The sequence below is a fragment of the Hyla sarda genome, chromosome 12 (genome assembly GCF_029499605.1).
Source record: "Hyla sarda isolate aHylSar1 chromosome 12, aHylSar1.hap1, whole genome shotgun sequence".
Classification (NCBI taxonomy): domain Eukaryota; kingdom Metazoa; phylum Chordata; class Amphibia; order Anura; family Hylidae; genus Hyla; species Hyla sarda.
This window is the reverse complement of record NC_079200.1, coordinates 50,276,539-50,303,194: the sequence shown is the minus strand read 5'-3', so window position 1 is coordinate 50,303,194 and position 26,656 is coordinate 50,276,539. Positions and strand designations below refer to the sequence as shown.

General features: G+C 44.6%; 1 protein-coding gene across 1 annotated transcript in view; it reads right to left on the bottom strand.

The window, feature by feature from the left end:
• The window catches only part of LOC130296692 (thyrotropin-releasing hormone receptor-like), a 90,243-nt gene that overhangs the window by 51,984 nt on the left and 11,603 nt on the right, over positions 1-26,656 (bottom strand). The window contains exon 4 of the mRNA XM_056548515.1: positions 25,299-26,188. Coding sequence (XP_056404490.1) covers positions 25,299-26,096 — 798 coding nt within the window. The 5' untranslated portion in view covers positions 26,097-26,188. The remainder of the gene's footprint in view (positions 1-25,298; positions 26,189-26,656) is intronic.

Here is a 26,656-nt window from a genome sequence, read left to right as displayed (position 1 = left end):
TACACGTCGTGACAGACATTCAGGTACACCCAAATTAAATTACAAAATATATATCAGAACACTATATAAAACATATCACAATAAAAATATCACAGTGAGAATAAAAATAAAACAATAATATACAAAAAGATTGTGTAGTAGTCCTTTCAATCGTCTCATTCAATCCTTTTTTTTTTTAAACTGTTTATTTATCATTTTACCAATAACATATTCATTTCAACAAAAATGAAAAGAGATAAAGAAAGAAAAATCTTGCAGCAGCAATAATTTGGAATAACATACAATTTCAAGGCATGACTGTTCAATCCTTCTTTTAACACGTTATACCCCGAAGGATTGAATGAGACGATTGAAAGGACTACTACACAATCTTTTTGTACATTATTGTTTTATTTTTATTCTGACTGTGATATTTTTATTGTGATATGTTTTATATAGTGTTCTGATATATATTTTGTAATTTAATTTGGGCGTACCTGAATGTCCGTCACTCCCACGGAAGTGACGTGTATTTTGATTCCTTTATATACATGTTTTTCATTCTATTGTGCACGCCTTGAAATTTAGGATTCAAGCTATACCACTCGTTCTTACCTTATCGAGGGACGACTGGCAGCGCGGAATTACTTCCATCCTTCTTTGTGTTCATTGTTGTAACAAGTCTCCTAAAGTCACTGTAACAAGTCTCCTAAAGTCATCTCCTTGGGTCTAACTGAGCTGTAAAGACTTTTAATATCCTGTCTGCCTCAGTAAAGCTGCCGTTGTTCCGTAACCTTGCATTGGAGTGCTTATTTGCCCTGCGTCTGGCCCAGGAACCAGCAGCCATACCTCGGGTAGTGTAGAGGATAACCACACCCTGGCGTCACTAATACCAAGGGTTAATAACATCTGCCCTAACGGTTACAACATCTTCCCTTTCATCCACCCCTCACCATATCAATACAGTGTTAATTTAAAGTTAGTTAGTGTCCCCATATAGTAATTAAGCCCTCTCTGTGCCCCTATGTAGTAGTACTCCATACTGCCCCCATATAGTATTAATCCCCTCATACTGCCCCCATATTGTATTAGAGCCACCATACAATAGTATTTAGACCCCCATGCCTGTCCGGGGATCTGGGATATGTGTATGTGGCTGACACAGTAATGGTTCAAATGTTAAGGACTATGGGCAGGGGACTGACTCTGTCATGGGCCATGCTGATAACAAGTGCCATTTTGTTATAGGGCACTAAAGCTTGTACTTAATGGGATCTAGTTACTGGAACTGTTACGGGTTACTGAGGATGGTATTGCAATTGAACCCACTGACCGGCACTATTAAGGAACAATCGGACTGGTACTTAAATAGGGCCTTGTGGCCCCTATAGGGTGAATTTTTGGCACTGACATAGGTACATTACTGGCACTGTTGCAGAGCAACAGGCAAGTTGCTGTTTTTTGTTATGTAGCACTGTCAGTGGTACCGTAATGAGGCTCAGCTATTAATACTGTTATAGGAGCCCAGTTGACTGGCACTTTTAGTGGTGATTGTATTTAGAAGGGGCCCACTGACTGGAACCGTTTTGGGACACTGAGGCATGAATTAAAATACTGAACTAGAGCTTAGTGGTTGGTTGTGGGTCACTATGGAGCTAGTACTTACATGGAGCCCTCTAGCTTATACAGTGTTTGGACAGTGTTACTTTTGAGATTCTGTATCTGACTCCATTTTGGTGTCTTAAGGCTCCTATTGATATAGGCCCAGGGAGCAGCACTGTTATAGGGCACTGAGTTTAGTAGTACTGTTATGCAGCTATTTGCCTTGTATCGTTTTTTGACATACTGATGTTTGGTGGCTGATAACTTTTATGGAGTTCTGAGACTGGTGCTGATATGAGATTTCATTCCTGACACTGTTATGGGGTACACAGGTTGGTACGGAAATGGGGCATGTGACTGGAATTGTTATGGAACCCTCTGTTCTTTCTGTTACTGGACAAACTGACATGCTGCTGACATTGTTATGGGGTTCTGATACAAGATGCTGTGTTTGATATTGTTATGGGGCACTGAGATTGGCACTGAAATGAGGCTATGTGACTGGCAATCTTGTGGGGCACCCTAGTTAGTAATCTTATCTGATACAGTGACATGAAGCTTGATGGCTGACATAGTTATGGGGTACTAACACTGCTATTACTGCAATATCCTGACACTGTTATGGGGCACAAGCCTAGTGTTAATGAATGGTACTGTTATTGGACACTGAAGTGACTGCGCTACCCGAAAGGCCAGTAGTTGTGACTAGCAAGTGCATGTGTGTTGAGGCTTGCTCATGTATTTGCATTCATGTGTAAAACATAATCCTTTAACCACTCCTGGATGAAGATGTTTCTTCGGCCAGTGCCCAGTATTAAGACATTTTAAAACAGTGGTTGGCCAGGCATGCATGGGAGGCATGGGAGTTGTAGTTTTGAACAAGTGTGGTGGCCCAGTGCAGGAGTTGCACCCCTGTACCCCTGTTGTCCTGTCAGGCAGCCTCTCTACAGTGTCTCCTGGGCCCCCCTGCATCTGTCCCCCTTGTATATTCATTTGTATGTGTGTTATCTCCTGTAATATGAAAACAAACATAGATGTGTCCCTGAGGGTCTCAGGGTAATTCAATGTCAATCAACCTTTAAGGGGTTGCCCCCTCTCGGGGATAAACCCTTACTAGATACCCTCCCCTAAAATCAAACTTTTATTTTCATATGTATTAAAATTTAAATTGACCCCTTTACACGTTTAAAAATTATCAGCGGTACAGTAACTTGTGCAGAGATCACTGGAGCTGTGGTGTCTATCTGCGTAATTGGTGTGCCGGGTATACCTGCATCACCTAACCACAAGCTGCCAGTCCTGTCGCTGTGTTTTTATATAACTGCTGCTTGTTAAAACATAGACAACAGCCTCCCCTAATACCCTCACTGTTAGAACCAGTTACTGTACCGCTGATAATTTTAAAACGTGTGAAGGGGTCAATTTAAATTTTAATACATATGAAAATAAAAATTTGATTTTAGGGGAGGGTATCTAGTAAGGGTTTATCCCCAAGAGGGGGCAACTCCTTAAAAGTTGATTGACATTTCCTGTAATATACTTGTAATGTGTTATAGCTTGAAGAATAGTTAGCTACAGAAGTGGTGAAGTCAGTCATAGTCTGTCATAATCAAGTCATTCCAAGTCATCCTTGGTCACCTCCGTGGGCCTAGCCAAGCAGTATAGACTGTTACACCTGTTTGACTCAGTAAAGCTGCCGTTGTTCCGTAACTTGGCGTCAGAGTCATTATTTGCCCCCGTGCCTAGCCCAGGATCCAGTAGTATACCTTCGGGTGGTGTCGAGGATAAACCACGCCCTGGCGTCACGAACACAATGGGTTAATGCCATCTGCTCCTAGGGTAATGCCATCTGCCCCTAGGGTAATTCCATTTGCCCTCATCACACCATAACCACACTAGTCTTTGGATTGTGTCGATGAGCTGAGATACATCACCTGCTCCATCCTAACTGCAGTATAGTGTGTTACCTGAAAGCTCTAGATTCCTTCTGCACGATTCTCTCCATATAATGCCTTGATGTACTTTCAGCTATTTTGGCTTCAATGCAATTAATGTGATTATGTTACAAATGAAAAATTATGTCAAATCGAAATTAAATTCTGTAAATCGGAGTCACTAAGCAAATTACCCACAAATCCCTTCTCAAACACAATGTTACTTTCATGGGATTCAATTATGGAGGGTTTCCCAGTAACTGTATATAGCAGTGAAAGAGGGGAAGGGGTGGGAGGGAGGTCAAAGTCGGGACCTGAACTTCCTGCTCTGGTGTACAGTAACTCAGGCTTATCATTAACTTCAAACCAATGTCATATATACGATATAAGGATCTGCATCTACAGTGCACGTATAGAACCAGTATGTAATACAATTAGTATAGTAATACTACATTAAATTATGAAAAATGATTTAGGTAAACTACAGAAACTGTCAAAAACCCTCGGGCAGAGTATAAAATATGTGATACAGTCCTCACCTCAGTATTTGAGGAAAGGGATTTAGGGGTCATTATTTCAGAAGCATTAAAGGGGTATTCCAACGAAAAAACATCTTATCCCCTATCCAAAAGGATAGGGGATAAGATATCTGATCACTGGGGTCCCCAGCGGCGGGCCTGCAGCGTCGGCATCCGGAACATGGAAGCTTTGAGCTTCTGCGTTGGTGACGTCACACCACCTCCCTCCATTCAGATCTCTGGGAGGGGGCATGACGGCTAGTACGTAGTGGGGGATGGAGGATAAGACGTTTTTCGGCGGTCATAGAAAATAAAGAAATGCTAGAAGAATGCTTGGGTGTATAGGGAGAGGTATAAGCAGTAGAGAGAGAAGTGCTCATGCCGCTGTACAGAGCACTGGTGAGACCTCACTTGGAGTATTGTGCGCAGAAATATATAGATATTTTGAAGAGAATTCAGAGCTACTAAACTAGTACAAGGATTACAGGATGAAACGTATCAGGAAAAGTTAAAGGGGTACTCTGGTGAGAAACAAATTTTTTCAAATCAACTGGTGTCAAAAAGTTACTTCTATAAAAAATGTTTAATCCTTTCAGTACTTATCAACTGCTGTATGCTCCAGAGGAAGTTGTGTAGTTCTTTTTAGTCTGACCACAGTGCTCTATGCTGACACCTCTGTCCATATCAGGAACAGTCCATAGTAGGAGCAAATCCCCATAGCAAACCTCTCCTGCTCTGGACAGTCCCTGACATGGACAGGAGGTGTCAGCAGAGAGCACTGTGGTCAGGCAGAAAACCAATTCAAATAGAAAAGAACTTCCTGTGGAGGATACAGCAGCTGATAAGTACTGGAAGGATTAAGATTTTTTTCATTAGAAGTTAGTTACAAATCTGCTTAACTTTCTGGCGCCAGTAAAAAAAAAAAAAAAAAAAAAAGTTTTCCACAGGAGTACCCCTTTAACATATATAGAGAAATAGTATAGCTGCATTGGTTATTCAACCCCTTGGCACATACTACTGAGCTGAGTGTGTTTCATGGATAGCAGGTACAGGTTGCTATCAGCAGCTGGCGCTCACTGTCAATGATTCACATGATGTTGGTCATTTAACCCATTAAATGGCTTGATCAAAGATGATAGTGGCATTTATAAGGCTTTATGACAGGTGCTGCTCCTGTCGGATGCCCCAGTCGTATCAGGAATCATAGATCAGAAAACATTTTATAAAAAGCATAAAACAAATCCTATCTACTCAAAATGGTACCAATGAAAACTACAGATTACCGTATTTTTTGTCCTATAGGACGCATCGGCGTATAAGACGCACCCAATTTTTAGGGGCAAAATCTAAAAAAATTAAGATTTTGAACCCAATAGTGGTCTTCAACCTGCGGACCTCCAGATGTTGCAAAACTACAACTCCCAGCATGCCCGAACAGCCGTTGGCTGTCCGGGCATGCTGGGAGTTGTAGCTTTGCAACATCTGGAGGTCCGCAGATTGAAGACCACTGGATAGGAGGTAATACTCACGTGTCCCCGCCGCTCCGGACCCGTCACCGCTGCCCTGGATGTCGCTCCATCGCTGTCGCCGTGTCCCTGTCGCTCCGGAACGTCTCTGCTGCCGGCCGGGTATCCTTGCTCTCTGTCGCCGCCATCACATCGTTACGCACGCCGACGCACGTACGCGACGACGCGACGACGAGGAAGGAGAGCACCGGCCATACAGGGGATCCCTGAACGGAGAAGACACCGAGGAGGCAGGTAAGGTCCCTCCCGGTGTCCTGTAAGCACTAACCCGGCTATTCAGTCGGGATGTTCGGGACCGCCGCGGTGACATCGCGGCGGTCCCGAACAGCCCTACTGAACAGCCGGGTTAGTGTCACTTTCCCTTCAGACGCGGCGGTCAGCTTTGATCGCCGCATCTGAAGGGTTAATACAGGGCATCACCGCGATCGGTGATGTCCTGTATTAGCCGCGGGTCCCGGCTGTTGATGGCCGCAGGGACCGCCGCGATAGGGGTGTATTTGCCGTATAAGACGCACTGACTTTTCCCCCCCAGTTTTGGGGAAGAAAAAGTGCGTCTTATACGGCGAAAAACACGGTATGTTGCAAAAGAATTAGTTCTTCCACAGCATCATAGATTAAAAAAAGAAAAAGAAAAGTTATAGGGGTAAGAAATGGATGATTTTAAGCAGAATTATTTTTTGTCAAGTTTTTCTTTTTTATCAGTAGTAAAATGAAACAAAAGCTACATTAATTTGATATCACTGTAATCAAACAAACTAATGGAATAAAGGCAACATGTCAGTTTACACTGTGCAGTGCCTAATAAACAAAAGCCCCTTCAATTTTCCAAATTTCTTTTCAAAATCATCCCACAAATCCTTTTTCTTTTTTTCTGTTTTGCATTATATATCATGGTAAAATGAAAACTCTCATCACAAAGTACAATTGGTTTCGCAAACAAAACAAAAAGCCTCATATGACGTTGTGGAAGTAAAAATAAGAGTTATGAATCTTAGAAGGTGAGGAGCAAGAAATTAAAAAGGGTTTTTAAGGGGTCATAGGGATTGTCCACTTGAACACTCTCTTACTATTGGAAGGGTCCCCACACATTAATCTCTGGTCATAAAACGGCTGGGATCACAAATGGCTAGATGTTATTAGTGCAGCACCTCCGCAGGAACAGTGAAGCTGTTACGCCTAGCGCTCCGGGTCCCCGCTCCTCCCCGGAGCGCTTACGGCGTCTCTCTCTCCGCAGCGCCCCGGTCGGTCCCGCTGACCGGGAGCGCTGCACTGTCATGGCCGTCGGGGATGCGATTCGCACAGCGGGACGCGCCCGCTCGCGAATCGCATCCCAGGTCACTTACCCGTCCCGGTCCCCTGCTGTCATGTGCTGGCGCGCGCGGCTCCGCTCTCTAGGGCGCGCGCGCGCCAGCTCCCTGAGACTTAAAGGGCCAGTGCACCAATGATTGGTGCCTGGCCCAATTAGCTTAATTGGCTTCCACCTGCTCCCAGACTATATCTGATCTCTGCCCCTGCACTCCCCTGCCGGATCTTGTTGCCTTAGTGCCTAGAGAAAGCGTTTACTGTGTTTGTCCATACTGTGTACTTGACCTCCTGCTATTGCCATATTGACTACGATTCTTGCTGCCTGCCCCGACCTTCTGCTACGTCCGACCTTGCTCTTGTCTTCTCCCTTGTACCGCGCCTTCTTCAGCAGTCAGAGAGGTTGAGCCGTTGCTAGTGGATACGACCTGGTTGCTACCGCCGCTGCAAGACCATCCCGCTTTGCGGCAGGCTCTGGTGAAAACCAGTAGCAGCTTAGAACCGGTCCACTAGCACGGTCCACGCCAATCCCTCTCTGGCACAGAGGATCCACCTCCAGCCTGCCGAATCGTGACAGTAAATCCGGCCATGGATCCCGCTGAGGTTCCCCTGCCAGCTATCTCTGACCTCACCACGGTGGTCGCCCAGCAATCCCGACAGATCGCCCATCTAACTCACCAGCTGTCGGAAGTATCCACCATGGTGCAGCAACTTCAGTCGCAACTTCTGCCTCTGCTACAGCAGCAACCATCTCCTCCGCCAGCTCCTGCACCTCTTCCGCAGCGAGTGGCCACTCCTCGCCTCCGCTTGTCCCTGCCGGACAAATTTGATGGGGACTCTAAGTTTTGCCGTGGCTTTCTTTCACAATGTTCCCTGCACTTGGAGATGATGTCGGACCAGTTTCCTACTGAAAGGTCTAAGGTGGCTTTCGTAGTCAGTCTTCTGTCTGGGAAAGCTCTGTCATGGGCCACACCGCTCTGGGACCGCGATGACCCTGTCACTGCCTCTGTACACTCCTTCTTCTCGGAAATTCGAAGTGTCTTTGAGGAACCTGCCCGAGCCTCTTCTGCTGAGACTGCCCTGCTGAACCTGGTCCAGGGTAATTCTTCCGTTGGCGAGTATGCCATACAATTCCGTACTCTTGCTTCTGAACTATCCTGGAATAATGAGGCCCTCTGCGCGACCTTTAAAAAAGGCCTATCCAGCAACATTAAAGATGTTCTGGCCGCACGAGAAATTCCTGCTAACCTGCATGAACTCATTCATCTAGCCACTCGCATTGACATGCGTTTTTCTGAGAGACATCAAGAGCTCCGCCAGGAAAAAGACTTAGATCTCTGGGCACCTCTCCCACAGTCTCCGTTGCAATCTACGCCTAGGCCTTCCGCCGAGGAGGCCATGCAAGTGGATCGGTCTCGCCTGACCCAGGAGGAGAGGAATCGCCGTAGGGAAGAAAATCTTTGTCTGTACTGTGCCAGTACCGAACATTTCTTGGTGGATTGCCCTATCCGTCCTCCACGTCTGGGAGACGCACGCTCGCACCCAGCTCTCGTGGGTGTGGCGTCTCTTGATTCAAAGTCGGCTTCTCCACGTCTCACGGTGCCCGTGCGGATTTCTCCTTCAGCCAACTCCTCCCTCTCAGCCGTGGCCTGCCTGGACTCTGGTGCCTCTGGGAATTTTATTCGGGATTCCTTGGTGAATAAATTCCGCATCCCGGTGACCCGTCTCGTCAAGCCACTCTACATTTCCGCGGTCAACGGAGTCAGGTTGGATTGCACCGTGCGTTACCGCACGGAGCCCCTCCTAATGTGCATCGGACCTCATCACGAAAAAATTGAGTTTTTGGTCCTCTCCAATTGCACTTCCGAAATTCTCCTTGGACTACCCTGGCTTCAACACCATTCCCCAACCCTGGATTGGTCCACAGGGGAGATCAAGAGCTGGGGTACCTCTTGTTTCAAGGACTGCCTTAAACCGGTTCCCAGTACTCCCTGCCGTGACCCTGTGGTTCCCCCTGTATCCGGTCTCCCTAAGGTCTTTATGGACTCTGCCTGCCATAAGAAGTGCCTCTCCCCCCCCTCCCAGTCCAGTCAGGCAAGCCTCGGTGCCTCCTCATGGCCCCCGTCCTGGTGTCACACTGCCCCGTGCCAGGCCTCGCCCTCTGCCCTCCCTCCCCATTCCCACTCCTGCCGTACTGCCTGCCGTTGAGGAAACCCTCCATTCTTTCCCGGTGTCCTCATCCCAGGGGAGGCAGTTACCCGACAAAGAGAAGGGGAGACCTAAGGGGGGGGGTACTGTTACGCCTAGCGCTCCGGGTCCCCGCTCCTCCCCGGAGCGCTTACGGCGTCTCTCTCTCCGCAGCGCCCCGGTCGGTCCCGCTGACCGGGAGCGCTGCACTGTCATGGCCGTCGGGGATGCGATTCGCACAGCGGGACGCGCCCGCTCGCGAATCGCATCCCAGGTCACAGCCGTTGTCACAGCCGTGCCGTAAATATATGGCACAGTGCGCTAAGTGATGCTATGCAGCGCCGTACATTAACAGCACATGTCCTTAAGGGGTTAAAGGCATTGTCCACTTTCAACAACTCCTGTCTAGAGTAATTCCTTAATAAACATAACTATGCTGCATCAATATATATGGGTCTCTGCATGGTCTCTGGATATATGTAAGATAAAGTATGCACTAAATTAAGGATTTCTAAAACTGGCCATACATTTCATACTTATTCCCAAATACATACAGTCATGGCCGTCAATGTTGGTACCGCTGAAATTTTTCAAGAAAATTGAGTATTTCTCACAAAAAAAGGATTGCAGTAACACATGTTTTGCTATACACATGTTTATTCCCTTTGTGTGTATTGGAACTAAACCAAAAAAGGGAGGGAAAAAAGGGAGAACAAAATTATTGGCACCCTTAACTTAATATTTGGTTGCACACCCTTTGGAAAAAATAACTGAAATCATTCTCTTTCTATAACCATCAATAAGCTTCTTACACCTCTCAGCCGGAATGTTGGACCACTCTTCCTTTGCAAACTGCTCCAGGTCTCTCTTATTGGAAGGCGCCTTTTCCCAACAGCAATTTTAAGATCTCTCCACAGGTGTTCAATGGGATTTAGATCTGGACTCATTGCTGCCACTTCAGAACTCTCCAGCGCTTTTTGACTTACACTATGTACACTCCACTCAGCTGAGCATGCATGTATTCTATATGGTGGAGTAAAGAAAGCCACTATCAGATACCTCTTAGGGCAGCTTATCTTCCCGAGAACAAAAGAATTGGGTATGTTGAAATTAAATATGCCCCACCCATTTGTCATTAGGGGAGAGTCAAAGAAGCCCCCATACACAAAAGATGGCTTGTCAATCCCACTGAAATCAGAAGTTAGCCAATAGTAATCTAATGTGTATGGGCAGCTTTAAACCTGTTGTCTTTAAAGGGGTACTCCACTACTAGACATCTTATCCCCTATCCAAAGGATAGGGGATAAGATGTCTGATCGTGTGGTCTTGCAGCTGGGGACCCCTGCAATGTCCCTGCTGCACCTGGCATTCGTTTAGAGTGTCGGGTGCAGTGCCGGAGGCTCGTGACATCATGACTGCTCCCTGCTTGTGATGTCACCGCCACACCCCGCTCGTGATGTCACGGCAACGCCCCCCCCCCAATGCAAGTCTATGGGAAGGGGCGTGACGTCCGTCACACCCCTTCCCATAGACTGGCATTGTGGGGGCATATCCATGATGTCACGAGCGGGGCGTTACTGTGACGTCACGAGCCTCAGCCCCATATAGCCAGTCATCTGGCATGGAGAGAGACTCGCTCCATGCACTGGATGTCTGGGGTGACACAGTCGAGATCGCGGGGGTCCCCAGCGGCGGGAACCCCATGATCAGACATCTTATCCCCTTTTATCCTATTAAAAAAAACACTGCACTCGGCTTCTCCTAACTTTGCAATGGCTAATAACAGAGAACAGTAAAATGCAGGAAGACTGTTTTCCAGAAAATTGCAGCTATTGCATTGTAGTCCCATAATTCATCAGAATATGGCTGAGATGCAATACCAGACATTACCTATTATATTAATATTAATAACATTACCTATTATAAACATTACCTATTATAAAAAATCCTAAATCCAAATTCAACCTGTCCTATCTTTTTTTCTCTCAATGGTCCCTATGTACCATACATTAGATTGTCACCGGCCAACAAGCAGTTATGCCTGTAGAGGGCTGTGAGTTTGATCCAGGCATTAGTAGCGTGCCGTTGTCCTGCACCATCTATCATATTATAAAGTCATCAGGATGGCCTCTCGCTGTGTTATAGTTCCACTCCATTAAACCAAGGCACAGGAGTGAATGCGCCTCAGCTTGTACAATCTGCTTTCTATTTTGTGACTCAGCATCGGGAAGCCTGTGGTAAAAGTGTGAGAACAGTCACGATACAGTTGGCTCTAAACAAACGCAATTTATTCATGGGATTCAGTCAGTGTATAAGATTATGTGACGCAGTCTGCGCTGCGGGCTTCTTAATTGTAGTTATATAATATTGTGCCAATACAGAGTAGTTCAACAGCTGTGTCATCCTTGAAGAGGGATTCGGATTCCCGTGTGCCCCTTGTTTCTCAAACAAAAGCTAAAAACCCACCCACTGATTTGGGAACATTATCTCCCTATAATGTAAGAAGGTCCCATAGATACATGAACATATCCGCAACACTACTGTCCTCAATGTACAACTCTGTATGGCATACATCACCAGTCGTGTCCTGGAACATATAACCACCACCGTTGTCTTTATATGATCCAACGTGAACCAGAGCAAATTTAGGCCCTGCAGCAAAAATGTCCATTTCAGATCCTGCCATTGGTGCTAGGAAGGTCACCCCTCCTTACAGGACCCATAAATCGGTCCACTACTGTTCTATAGTCAATGCTTGAGCAAGTTGACATGATTCATAGTTGTGGTATAGTATGGGTCCACCACTGTTCTATAGTCAATGCCTAAGATAGATGAAAGAACCTGTAGTTGTGGTGTAGGATCAGGGCCGATTCTGCCTATAGGCAAAATAGGCAGCCGCCTAGAGCGCCCTTTTGATGGGGGTGCTGCTCTGCAATCGCCCAGCCAGCACTGTGTCCACCACTGTGCTATAGTCTATGCTAAGTCAGACGGCAATAGTTGTGGTAAGAGATGGGTGCTCAATGCCTGAGATAATTCACAGTATCCATAGTTACGGTGTAGAATGGGTGCAACAATGTGTATATTCAATATCTTATCTAATAATATGCAGGGCATACATACTACAGTACACCATAGGGAAATGAAGATGTGGCAAAACACCAAATCCTCTTAAAGGACATCTGCAGCAAAAGACAACTTATCCCCTATCCACAGGATAAGGGATAAGTGTCTGATAAAGGGCCCCATTTGGGAGATGGCGGGGGGGGTCCCAGTGGTCGAACCCCCCCACGCGATCTCCCAAACGGGGCCCACGCATTGCTGCTCTATGTGAGCGGCTAATGCGCATAGCGTCGACCTCTCTGAGGTCGACCATACACCCTCTCCATGTCCCGTCCCCATACAGTTCTAGTTCATAGAGATACATGGAGGAGGCATGCCGGCTGCAGCGTCATGCGGGAGATCGTGGGGGGGTCGCAGCGTTCTGATCCCCCACGATCAAACACTTATCCCTTATCCTGTGGATAGGGGATAAGTTGTATTTTGCTGCAGATTTATTTTAACCCAGATGTTTAGTGGTGTGGTAGATGTAATGCCTGCGCTCCGGCCGGACTCGCCGGTTGTGAGTGCTCTCTGTCCCCACTGTCAGCGGGGCTGAGATTTGCATCACGGGATGCGCCCGCACTCACCGTCCTCCCTGTCAGCGTCCTTCGTTCCCTGCAAACCCGACGTGCTTGCCTCTGGCTCCTAGGGTGCGCCCGCGCCAGAGCTCTTGCTCTTAAAAGGCCAGTACCCAATTAATTAAAGTGCTTGCACCTGTCCCCTGCTCCATAAATCTCTGCTCCTCCCTGCTTTCCCGGCCGGATCTTTGGTTGTTTATGCCATTGTGAAGTCCAGTGTCTCGCTACTGTGTACTTGTTCCCTGTTTCCCATCCTAACCTGTACCTGTGAACCTGCCCTGACCTTCTGCCATCCCACCACATCCTGCCAGCCACATCCTGCCAGTCTCTGTTCGTGTCACACCACCCCCCCAGCTACCTGTGTGGACGAGTCGTGCCAGGGGTAGCGACCTGGGTGCCACCTGCCACAGCAAGACCATCCTGCTTTGCGGCAGGCTCCGGTGAAAACCAGCGACACCTTAGACCCCGCTCCCTGGCACGGCTCAAGTCTCCATCCACACAGGCCCAGAGGATCCACTACCTGCGGTCCACCTAACAGTAGATTGAAACACCATCTGAAAGGAGTCCATATGCAAATGTTTACTATTGCCCCCCCCCCCCCATGAACACCACTGCTATAGAGGGTTAAACTGGGCTCTAGTGCCTAAGATGGCTAGTGACTCCCTCTGCCACAAAAAAAGGAGAAAATAACTATCATAGAAGTCAAGAATTGTCTACAACTGTGACAATAATAGTTGTGGTATGCAACATTTTTTGTACATAGTCCAAAGTATAGGGGATAAGATGTCTGATCGGGGGTCCCGCCTCTGGGGACCCCCACAATCTCCCTGCTGCACCCGGCGTTGGTTTAGAGTGTCAGGTTTAGCGCCGGAGGCTCGTGACATCACGGCCACACCCCCTTCATGCAAGTCTATAGGAGGGGGCGTGATGGTGACGTAACAAGCCTTCGCTCTGTATCACCATCACCAATGGCGGGTCCCCTGTGATCTGACATCTTATCCCCTATACTTTGGAAGATGTCTAGGGGCAGAGTACCCCTTTAAGTACTAACCATACCCCAAGGAAAGCAGGATACCCCCCAATAATATTATTCTACATAGTGCCCACAGTAAGTGCAGGTGACATACGGCTCTACATTGGGTTATCATTTTTTTCTTTCCATTTTCTTGTGCATGTTTATTGTTTGAGTTATTCTGACTAGGGCTTATACGTACCCTCAGCAATATATCTCACATGACTATATGTGCGGACCTGTTTTTGCCTATACCTCCTGTATCCTCTCCTGTCCTGTGCACTGTGCGTATACATTTGTTTTTAATATGTATTTGTATTTTCAATAACATTTTGTAAATAATTTATTTATTTGGTGGTATAGTGCCCAAAGTGCTAACTGGAGCCCCATCATCAACATTGCCAGAGACGATATTATTTCTCAATAGAGTATGTGTACATTGTGATTTATGAACAATACAATGAGATATACACAACTATAAGAGCAACACGGAAGAAACAACATCCATCTTCATCCAGTCCTGCCTCACACCCCTCCTTATTTCGCATCTGCTGCCATTGGGATCCAATAGTGAAAATTGAAGAGGAGATTTTATTCTTACACCGATGCAGAATGCAAACAAGGATGAATCTCACACCTGTTACCTGAAAGCTGTGATAACACCATATAGCTGGGATTATATGACTGCCGCCCTCCACACCCCACAAAATCACAGTTCTACAGTATAATACAGAATGTTAGGCAGGATCAGTACGGAATAAGTAATGGCATTTATGTACATACACAGTGACCAGCAGAATAATGAGTACAGCTCTGGAGTATAATACAGGATGTAATTCAGGATCAGTAAAGGATAAGTTAGGTATGTACACAGTGACCAGCAGAATAGTAAGTGCAGCTTTGGAGTGTAATACAGGATATAAGTCAAGATCAGTACAGGATAAGTAAGGTATGTACACAGTGACCCCACCAGCAGAATAGTTAGTACAGCTCTGGGGTATAATACAGGATATAACTCAGGATCAGTACAGGATAAGTAATGTAATGTATGTACACAGTGACCTCACCAGCAGAATAGTGAGTACAGCTCTGGAGTATAATACAGGATATAACTCAGGATCAGTACAGGATAAGTAATGCAATGTATGTACACGGTGACCTCACCAGCAGAATAGTGAGTGCAGCTCTGGAGTATAATACAGGATATAACTCAGGAAAAGTAATTTAATGTATGTACACAGTGACTGCACCAGCAGAATAGTAAGTACAGCGATGGTGTATAATACAAGATATAACTCAGGATCAGTTCAGGATAAGTAATGTATGTACACTGTGACCTCACCAGCAGAATAGTGAGTGCAGCTCTGGAGTAAAATACAGGATATAACTCAGGATCAGTACAGGATAAGTAATGTATGTACACAGTGACCTCACCAGCAGAATAGTGAGTGCAGCTCTTGGGTATAATACAGGATATAACTCAGGATCAGTACAGGATAAGTAATGTATGTACACAGTGACCTCACCAGCAGAATAGTGAGTACAGCTCTGGAGTATAATACAGGATATAACTCAGGATCAGTACAGGATAAGTAATGTATGTATGTACACAGTAACCCCACCAGCAGAATAGTGAGTACAGCTCTGGAGTATAATACAGGATATAACTCAGGATCAGTACAGGATAAGTAATGTATGTACACAATGACAGTGAGTAAAATACAGGATGTAACAATCTTAGGGGCAGATGGTATATATTATTTCATTTGCACATTGTAGTGGGGTTTGGTGTTAGGTTGGGTGGCGGGTTAAAAGGGGGGGGGGAGAGTTCTTTTGTGCTTTAAAAAATATTCATAAAATTCTGGGACGGTTCATGGACGTCTGGTATCATGTACTGGGGCATGGGATGTGGGACCAGCTCAGGGCAAAAAGAAAGTGTTGTTTAGTTTATCTGGGTTTGTTTATTATTCAGTTTGGTATTAAGTTTTTGCATAATTGTTTTGGTTTTGATATTGCAACTGGGCCAGGGAATTCACATTTAGTATTAATGTATATAGTTTATTAATATGTTACGGTCTTCATTATTTTGTCATGTTCTGGTCAGATATGGTTTGCTTATTTCTGTAATTATTTAGATTTACAGGATGTAACTCAGGAACAGCGCAATAATAATATTTGTACAAAGTAACTTTTGTGTAGATTATACATACATTTTAACTGTTGCCCAACTATTGTTGAAGCCTCTATGTTTTTTCCACACTCTGAATACAACATTGAATATGTATGGTCAGTTTGAGACCCCCATCAGTACACAACGCATTGAGTTCAATCCGACTGATGCTTTAGGGATTGGTAAGAAGCATACAGCACGGCGGGTTAAGTGGACACTTGACACACGCACTTTTATGGATTCTGTGGAAGGACAGGGATGCTATTTCGTAGTGACGGCTTTTTTTTTTTTTTTTGTTACTTGGAAATGTCAAATGACCATTTTTTCTCATGTAAAATTGCAGACAGATTTTTCTATTTTCCCAGCAGTACTGACATTTCTAAATATTACTTTGCAGTCTCAGAAAAAAAACAAAGAACCATTTTCTGTCAAATCTTTGAATTCTGACTTTATATAGAAATTGCGGAAAGGAGGATTTTGTACAGTATTTGTAAAACATTGGCAATAATAAATTAGCGCTGCTACATCTGTATACCATAAATATTCACCAATTTTAAAAGGGGTGGGGGGGGGAGGGTTCAGCTGTATCTTCCGCCTCTTCTTTCTTCAGCTGTATCTTCCGCCTCTTCTTTCTTCAGCTGTATCTTCTGCCTCTTCTTTCTTCAGCTGTATCTTCAGCCTCTTCTTTCTTCAGATGTATCTTCAGCCTCTTCTTTCTTCAGATGTATCTTCAGCCTCTTCTTTCTTCAGCCGTATCTTCAGCCTCTTTTTTCTTCAGCCGTATCTTCAGTCTCTTCTTTCTTCAGCCGTATCTTCTGCCTCTTCTTTCTTCAGCTGTATCTTCTGCCTCTTCTTTCTTCAGCTCTATCTTCCGCCTCTTCTTTCTTCAGCCGTATCTTCAGCCTCTTCTTTCTTCAGCTGTATCTTCTGCCTTTTCTTTCTTCAGCTCTATCTTCCGCCTCTTCTTTCTTCAGCCGCATCTTCAGCCTCTTCTTTCTTCAGCTATATCTTCTGCCTCTTATTTCTTGAGCTGTATCTTCCACCTCTTCTTTCTTCAGCTGTATCTACAGCCTATTCTTTCTTCAGATATATCTTCAGCCTCTTCTTTCTTCAGCTGTATCTTCATCCCCTTCTTTCTTCAGCTGTATCTTCCACCTCTTCTTTCTTCAGCTGTATCTTCAGCCTCTTCTTTCTTCTGCTGTATCTTCAGCCTCTTCTTTCTTCAGCTGTATTTTCCACCTTTTCTTTCTTCAGCTGTATCTTCAGCCTCTTCTTTCTTCAGATATATCTTCATCCCCTTCTTTCTTCAGCTGTATCTTCCACCTCTTCTTTCTTCAGATGTATCTTCAGCCTCTTCTTTCTTCAGCTGTATCTTCAGCCTCTTCTTTCTTCTGCTGTATCTTCAGCCTCTTCTTTCTTCAGCTGTATCTTCATCCCCTTTTTTCTTCAGCCGTATCTTCAGCCTCTTCTTTCTTCAGCCGTATCTTCAGCCTCTTCTTTCTTCAGCTGTATCTTCTGCCTCTTTTTTCTTCAGCTGTATCTTCCACCTCTTCTTTCTTCAGCTGTATCTTCAGCCTCTTCTTTCTTCGGCTGTATCTTCATCCCCTTCTTTCTTCAGCTGTATCTTCCACCTCTTCTTTCTTCAGCTGTATCTTCAGCCTCTTCTTTCTTCTGCTGTATCTTCAGCCTCTTCTTTCTTCAGCCGTATCTTCAGCCTCTTCTTTCTTCAGCTGTATCTTCTGCCTCTTCTTTCTTCAGCTGTATCTTCCACCGCTTCTTTCTTCAGCTGTATCTTCAGCCTCTTCTTTCTTCGGCTGTATCTTCATCCCCTTCTTTCTTCAGCTGTATCTTCCACCTCTTCTTTCTTCAGCTGTATCTTCAGCCTCTTCTTTCTTCTGCTGTATCTTCAGCCTCTTCTTTCTTCAGCTGTATCTTCAGCCTCTTCTTTCTTCAGCTGTATCTTCCGCCTCTTCTTTCTTCAGATATATCTTCAGCCTCTTCTTTCTTCAGATGTATCTTCAGCCTCTTCTTTCTTCAGATGTATCTTCAGCCTCTTCTTTCTTCAGCTGTATCTTCCGCCTCTTCTTTCTTCAGCCGTATCTTCAGCCTCTTCTTTCTTCAGCTGTATCTTCAGCCTCTTCTTTCTTCAGCTGTATCTTCAGCCTCTTCTTTCTTCAGCTGTATCTTCAGCCTCTTCTTTCTTCAGCTGTATCTTCCGCCTCTTCTTTCTTCAGCTGTATCTTCAGCCTCTTCTTTCTTCAGCCGTATCTTCAGTCTCTTCTTTCTTCAGCTGTATCTTCCACCTCTTCTTTCTTCAGATGTATCTTCAGCCTCTTCTTTCTTCAGCTGTATCTTCAGCCTCTTCTTTCTTCAGCTGTATCTTCAGCCTCTTCTTTCTTCAGCTGTATCTTCAGCCTCTTCTTTCTTCAGCTGTATCTTCCGCCTCTTCTTTCTTCAGCTGTATCTTCAGCCTCTTCTTTCTTCAGCTGTATCTTCATCCTCTTCTTTCTTCACATGTATCTTCCGCCTCTTCTTTCTTCAGATGTATCTTCCGCCTCTTCTTTCTTCAGATGTATCTTCCGCCTCTTCTTTCTTCAGCTGTATCTTCATCCTCTTCTTTCTTCAGATGTATCTTCAGCCTCTTCTTTCTTCAGCTATATCTAGCTGACTGCGGCAGCAGCGTATCTCTATATGCTCAGCCCTGTATGCGGTGCTCACATATCAGAAACAAGGTATCTGGTAATCCTCCAAATGTAGAGCAATAAACAAAGCACTCACCGGGTCTGTAGAGCAAATATCTTCAAGCTTTACGGTGGGCCTGATGAAGCACGACGCCGCGCGATACGGTTCGTTGCCCAACCCATCCTCCACGCCACCGCTCCCCCGCCCAAGATTTATCCCGCTGATTTTCTATATGAAAGTTTAAAGATATTTGCACTACAGAGCCGGTGAGTGCTTTGTTTATTATTTTACTTTTGGAGCATATATATATATATATATATAAATACAATGATGCATAAGTATTGTATTACATAGAGATACTTACAATACTTAAGTATTAAGTATCATTGTGTAGATGGTAAGAGTCGAGCTCAGCAGCAGGAGGCAGGTGATAGACGTGATCTGGGGTGATATGTCTGATCGCCACCTGTGAGGTCAGGAAGGTATTTTCTTTCCACTGAGATTTCGATCTCTGGGGTTTTTCTTCACCTTCTTTCCGATTTCCCAATGTGGCTCTTTTTCAGGTTTACCCTCTACTGGACCTGAAAAAAGGGCCACAGGCCTCTTTATTTAATAGACTATGGCCCAGACTGTTAGAGACTGCTAGAGACCTGTGGAGAGGAAAAGTTGACAATTGCCCATAGCTATCAATCAGACCGTTTCTTTTATTTTTTTTAAAGGCCTTTTTAAAAATTAAGGAAGCGATCTGATTGGTTGCTATTGGCAACTGGTCTACTTTTCCTCTGCACAGGTCTTGATCAATCTCCCCCTAGATTCCTGAACACACAGATCTCACATCAAGCATACACTGCTGGGAGGACATATCTACATTTTAACCTAGGAGCTGAATAAAACTATATCAGGGGTCCTAAAAGGGAAGAAATTTGTGTAGTACAGCAAGAAGACCCTTGGAACCTAGCATTGCTGACTCTAAAGTGAAGGATGGAATCCAGAGATCTGAAGATACCTCTTAATACTCTTTTATTGCAGAAAGGAATAAAACGGATACAATTACGTATTTCAGGGGTCATCTCCACCTTCATCAGTTTGAGAGAGATCCTTCTCAATCTAATGAAGGGGAAGGGGGCCACACTTACTGGACATGCATCAAGTGACATGATATAAAAAGAGCAATGATCTCCAACCTGTAGCTCTCCAACCTGTTGCAAAACTACAACTCTTAGTATGTCCGGACAGACAGCAGCTGAGGAGCCACAAGATGGAGACCACTGCCACTTAGATCATGCTGCTCACTAACAATTGAAATACACATTCATAGCAAATTAGTACCCAGTATCCAGATTAAATATGGTTCGCCTGGAGGGAATCATACTACTAATGGCAGCTGATGCTACATATATATATATATATATATATATATATATATATATATATATATATATGCAAGAAAAAAGAAAGATAGCCAGCACAACAGCCTAATACATGGGTGCACACTGCCATGGCAGAGTATACAAAAAAAGTATACAGAGTATACAAAAAAAGAGGATTGCAGCAGCACACATTGGTCAAAAACTTGGTCAAAAAATGTAGGCACTTAGTGCACTTTTTCATCAAAACGTGTCCCCCATCCACCACTGGGAGGTGGCCTCATTTAGGATGGGACCCTAGCACAAATTCTGAGCCTAACACTCAACTATCCACTCTGGGCATATAGCCTCTGACTGGGTGACATGCTGGATCCATTTAAAACTCCACCTGTGAAAAAGGGGGAGGGGTGCACAGCTAAAGATGGTGCCATTTTCCCCTGAATTGTACATACAAGAAAAAAGAAATATAGCCAGCACAGCAGCCTAATACACGGGTGCACACTGCAATGGCAGATACAGAGTATACAAAAAAAAATTGCTGCTGCAATACTCTTTTTTTGTATACTCTGTATCTGCCATGGCAGTGTGCACCCGTGTATTAGGCTGTTGTGCTGGCTATCTTTCTTTTTTCTTGTATGTACAATTCAGGGGGAAATTGCACCCTCTTTAGCTGTGCACCCCTCCCCCTTTTTCACAGGTGGAGTTTTAAATGGATCCAGCATGTCACCCAGTCAGAGGCTATATGCCCAGCAGAGGTGAGTGGATAGTTGAGCGTCAGGCTCAGAATTTGTGCTAGGGTCCCATCCTAAATGAGGTCACCACCCCGTGGTGGATGGGGGACACGTTTTGATCAAAAAGTGCGCTAAGTGCCTCAATTTTTTGACCAATTTTTTGACCAATGTGTGCTGCTGCAATCCTCTTTTTTTGTATACTCTCTCTCTCTCTCTCTCTCTCTCTCTCTATATATATATATATATATATGGATGTCCCGGTCGATATCAGGGCCAATACCAGGTTTTTGCATGGTATCGGGGACTCGTCTAACGTCCCCAATACCAAATCCGATACCTGGTGAAGTGCTCCGCTGTCCCATTCTCCGGTCCACATCACTGCCCCATTCTGCCATCCGCATCATGGCATCTTATGGAGGAGCATGTGACACACACGTCACTCCACCTCCTCCACTGCGCCCAGTATAACACTACGGAGGAAGGAGAGTGACGTGTATGTCACATTCTCCTCCATAAGACGCCATGATGCGGATGGCAGAATGGGGCAGCGGCAGTGATGAGTATGGGAGAACAGGGCTGTGGAGCAGCGACACCGGAGAGGGTCAAGTAAGCAACTACTGCTGGCTACAAGGGGGGGCCTGCTGGCTAAAAGGGGGGGGGGGCTGCAGTCTACACGGGGGCTGCTGCTAATGTCTGCAACTATCTATACTACCTACAAGGGGCTACTACCTACTATAAAAGGCAATCTTACAGCAGAGTCACCTGCACTAACTTGAATTTATAGGTAGATCCGGTTTCTACTGCTGCTCACCATGTGAACGTCAATGTAATTGATCAAGAGACATCGGTCTCGCCGCCAATGCAAATTCCTTGTTCTGTCCAATGGAGAAGAGAGAAATCTTGGCTCATACTACAGCAGCTGCCTCCGATGCACACAACATGGAACCCACATATCAGCATGGTAAGCAGCGCTAGAAACCGGGTCACCCTGCTGTCAGATTCCCTATAAAATAAAAGTACTCGTAAGTGGTAACGGCGAGTACTAGAATTAAAGTATCAGTACTCGTACTCGGTCTTAAAAAAAATGGTGTCGGGACATCTATATGCATATATATATATATATATATATATATATATATATATGCGGTGTCCCAGTACCGGATTGCATCCGTTACCTTGTGGTGAGGTCCCCAAAGTCAGAGTCCCTAGCTACCGGTAGGGTCCTCATCAATAGTTAGCCCCTTGTCACCCCTTTAATTGTTAAAATTATTCAAATTCAATGTGTAAATATGTAAATAAAGTGTACTTACCTTGTTGTGGCGTCGCAGGACCTGCGGCTCACGTGATGCGTTCCAAAAACTCTATGGTTTTCTGGTTCAAGGACCTTTGGAGGAAGTCAGGTGATCGCCTACCATGCATTGTAACGGTGAGTGACAGCTGACACAGACCAATCCAAAATGGCCCTGCCTCTGCCCATATAAGGGAGCGGTGGCCATTAATCTTTCTCTTTCCTCGTGGTCTGCTGATGGAGGAGGATCTGCACAGCTGTCATCAGCAGTGACTAGGCCCAAGCCTTGCGGCAACGGCCATCTTTACAAAACTGTGAGTTATCTCAATCCCTGTTAACCCCGCAAGATCACTGGACCTAAATAGACCCCTAAATCTGGACGGATCTCTGCACCAATCCTAATTGTAATAGTCCTTTGGATAAGTCAATGGTCCTCAGCATCTGTCAATCACTGCCATGCTGTATAGAGACTGTATTGCTAAGACTGTTACTGTTAATTGGATGTACCACAAGTACCTCAGTAAAGTTTATGCAAGTTCAAGTTCATCTCTATTGTGGACCTTCATTCATTTAAGCACGCACCTATCATTTCTGGGAAGGGTGGCGGTAGGCCGAAGATTTACCTCAGCGTATTAACCCTCACCCTGGCGTCACGAGTGACAGGGGTCAAATTAACCCCTCATATACCGAAGCAACACCCCAACTACACTACACCCCAAGGCAGTTACCACACATATATATATATATATATATATATATATATATATATATGCACATTTTTTTTCCATTTTCAACATCATATCCACTGCAAAAATTGTGCCCAATTATTTGCTGCCATAACCTCCAATATTTTATGGTAGGATTTACCTTTTAAGAGAATCCTTCTGCCTGCTACAAGCATTGGATGGAGAACATCTTATCTATTGCTGTATTCTCTGCAATACACAAGGAGCATTCCAGGAATGAGCTTCTAATGTGTCTACTTCTGCACCATATCAAATAAGTTGTACGTCTGGCAGCCTGCCCGGAAAAATCCCTCTACTTAATTCAGCTGGCGCTCACTGTGTGCAGATAATAGTAACTTTCTTAGTTTATCCTCAGAAAGTAACAATGACCCTATAAAGAACCTCTAAACCTAAACTTTAGCTACTTATATATTAAAAAACACAAATATTTCCACAGATATAAGAAGAGGGGGGAAGGAGATATGTTACAAAGCATGAGAGATTTCATTTTTCCTTGTATAGTAGTGTGACAAACCAGGACTGGCTGATAACAGAGAGTGATAGACAGAAGGAATGCTATATAAAAATGTATTACATTCAAAGGCCACTAAACATGATTTGCAGCACAACTGACTGTATTCTATTATTCTCTGTTATGAACTATAAAAGCAGAAGCGGCTCTCCCATTAGGCGAGTTAGGCGGGCGTCTAAGGCCTCGCGCTGGCAGGGGGGCCTGTCAGCTGTGCAAGTGGAGTTAAGGCAAAACAGATTTGACCAAATGGGTGGAAGATTGGGAAGATAGTTGTTGGCCAATAAAAGCAGATCAGGGGCAAATCATTCAAGTGAATGTTGTGGGAGGATTAAGCTGTTGGCTCAATGAGTGAAGGTTGGTTGAGATAGCTTTTGGTAAAAGGAGTGGAAGCTGGAAGAGATGGCTATTGCAAGAAGAAATGGAAAACAGCTATTGCCCATATAAATGGATGATGGTGGAGATAGCTGTCTACCGAATAAATGGAGGTCAGGGGAGACATAACTGTATATTGAAGGACTTTAGGTCAAGGGGGATATAGCTGTCTTCCCATTAAGTGGAGGTCAGGGGAAATAGCTATTCACTATATGAGTGGAGGTCAAGGAGATACTGTAGCTGTTCAATGAAGAAGTAGAGTTGTTGGAGATAGCTGGTGGTCACTGAACAAATCGAGGTGTTGACTAAACAAATAACCAACCAGTTATCGTCTATGACCATCCAATCACCCCCTTCAGGATTTCCTTATGTATTTTTGATTAAAAAGCAAAAACAATTTATTTTTTATTATCATATGAAGCTGGTGCTGAATCTCCTGCAGCAGATGTCACCTCCTGTTGAATATAGATGGTTGTGACTGTACTATAATATGTAATCATTCTTCCTGGCATGGATTTGATTACATTTGTTTGGTTCTTTGTACGGTTATTTTTTATTATTGTTGTGGTAGAACACATGTTTATTTTACATTATGGATACGGCTGTGAAGAACACATGTAAGGTCATACTCTCTATGTGAGGATGTGATTGGATAGGGACATCACAAATTAGTTTATAATGAATGATAAATTCTGGATAAATTACTAACAAACATGAAAACATACTATAAGGCAGGCTGGTAACCTTCCAGAAGTTCTTGTTGTAAGAAGGGTATATATCCCTCCTCCCTACTTTGCACTTTCAGCAGCCAAGATGACTTTTATCCATTCTTTCCAGTGCACATTGGTCAGTACAGCAGAACTCCTTCCCAAGCTATTCCCATATTTTACGACATAAAGGGGTACTCCGCCCCTAGACATCTTATCCTCTATCAAAAGGATAGGGGATAAGATGTCTGATCGCGGGGGTCCCGCTGCTGGGGACCCCCGCAGTCTCTGCTGCCGCACCCCAGACATCTGATTCACGGAGCAAACTTCGCTCCTTGCCGGATGGCTGGCAATGCAGGGCGGAGGCTTGTGACGTCACGGTCATGCCCCACTCGGGAAGTCATGGCCACGCCCCCTAAATGCAAGTCTATGGGAGGGGGCATGGCAACGGTCACACCCCCTCCCATAGACTTGCATCGAGGGGGTGTGGCGCAGCCGTGACGTCATGAGCCTCTGGCATTGCACCCAATGCTCTAAACAAACGCTGGGTGCAGCAGGGAGATAAGATGTCTGATTGCGGAGGAGCAGCCGCTAGGGACCCCCGCGATCAGATATCTTATCCCCTATTCTTTGGATAGGGGATAAGATGCCTAGGGACAGAGATAAGAGATGATCAGTGTAGGCAGTTCCTTTCTGTTAACAGGGTCCACTAACAAAACGCTAAGACCTCCAGCTTTAATCTTAACAAGTGTTCAATTTCCATGTGGTGCCCCCACAGTTGATAAGAAGTATTACATATTGGATCCTCCAGATTTAGAGATTTTTTTAACCACTCTTTCTTCTGGCTGATCGATGATGCTGAATGCTTTTTTTTTTATAAATCAAACAAACACATTAATTCCTAGTATGTTTACAGCTACAGACGTTAGGTAAGTAAACTGTGGATCAATGGACTTGAAACCTCTTAAGAAATAAAATTATACTCACTTGCTTTCTGGAACTCACTGTATTTTTGTTGCCTTTACATGAAAGTTTAATGGAATTATAGGGCTTCCCGTAGTGTTTAGAACTCATTCTGCTCAGATCCTGAGGGTTAGATGGTAATGGGTTCATAAACAAGATTCGAGCAATCAAGCCATAAAGAACTGTAGCAAGAACTAGCGGGATCACATAGAAAATAGTAAAGTCTAAAAAGTAAATGGGAGTATACAAGTTTCTGGACACCCTGTAGCCACAGTTGACTTGAACCCCATCTGCGAACTTGACCTCTGTGATGTCCACTAGAAAGAACCACATGACGCAGTACATTGATGTAAAAAGCCACACAAAGGCTATGATCTTCTTGGCTCTGGATACAGTGCAGATAAACTGAGCTTTTATGGAATGACAGATAGCTATGTATCTCTCCACGGTGAAGGCGGTGATGGAACAAGCTGAGATGTTGATGCCAAGATACTGTAGATAGGTAATGACCAGACAGCCAACATAGCCATAAACCCAAGAGGCAACCACTTCTGAAATATTGGGTAGTCCTGCAGCAAGCAGAACTATGAGATCAGCAATGGCCAAGCTGACCAGGTAACAGTTTGTTGGGGTCATCATGTGTTTGGTTCTTAGGACCACCAATACTACCATGATATTTCCGGCTATGCCAACTCCACAGATCAAAAGAACAAGGAAGATGGTGACCACCTGGACCTCTAGGTCGTTCTGAGGCATATTGTTTAGAGTCTGGTTGATCCTGGTATCATTCATCTCCTCTAGAGATAGCGTGTAATTATCCATGGTTCTACTCTACAAGATCCTTTGTGAAGATTGGGTTGAGGTTCGAAAATACGTAATGTAAGAGCAGGAAACTTCAGTCACATCCAGGCACCCTGTGCAAAAACATTGTCACCATGTTACATTCATGTTATAGCCTAATCGGATCTATTGCAATTCATATATTACTAAATCTGCAGGCTATTGTTCCCTGTTCTCAGCCATGTCATGTCATTCACTGGGGGAATCCCCCAGCAAAGTCACTTCCTTATCTCTAAGAACCTCTGGAAACATGTCAATTCTATTATTCATCCTATAAGATTGTGTATGAAGTTTTAAAGGGTTTCATTTTTTGCAGCCCTCTTTTAGAAGAGAGTGTTGAATTAAGATTTTATGGGGTGCCCTTGTGTTATCTAAAACTTGAGGATAAAGACATTCCTGGGAGATGATATGAGCCTCTTAATTTTAATAGATGTCCTATAATTTTGTTTCCTCGGGTAACAGCTACAGATCTTGGGGGCTTGGGGGATCTTGGGGGCTTTCCATCTTTTTATTATAAATCATCTAGCTATCTCATAGCAACA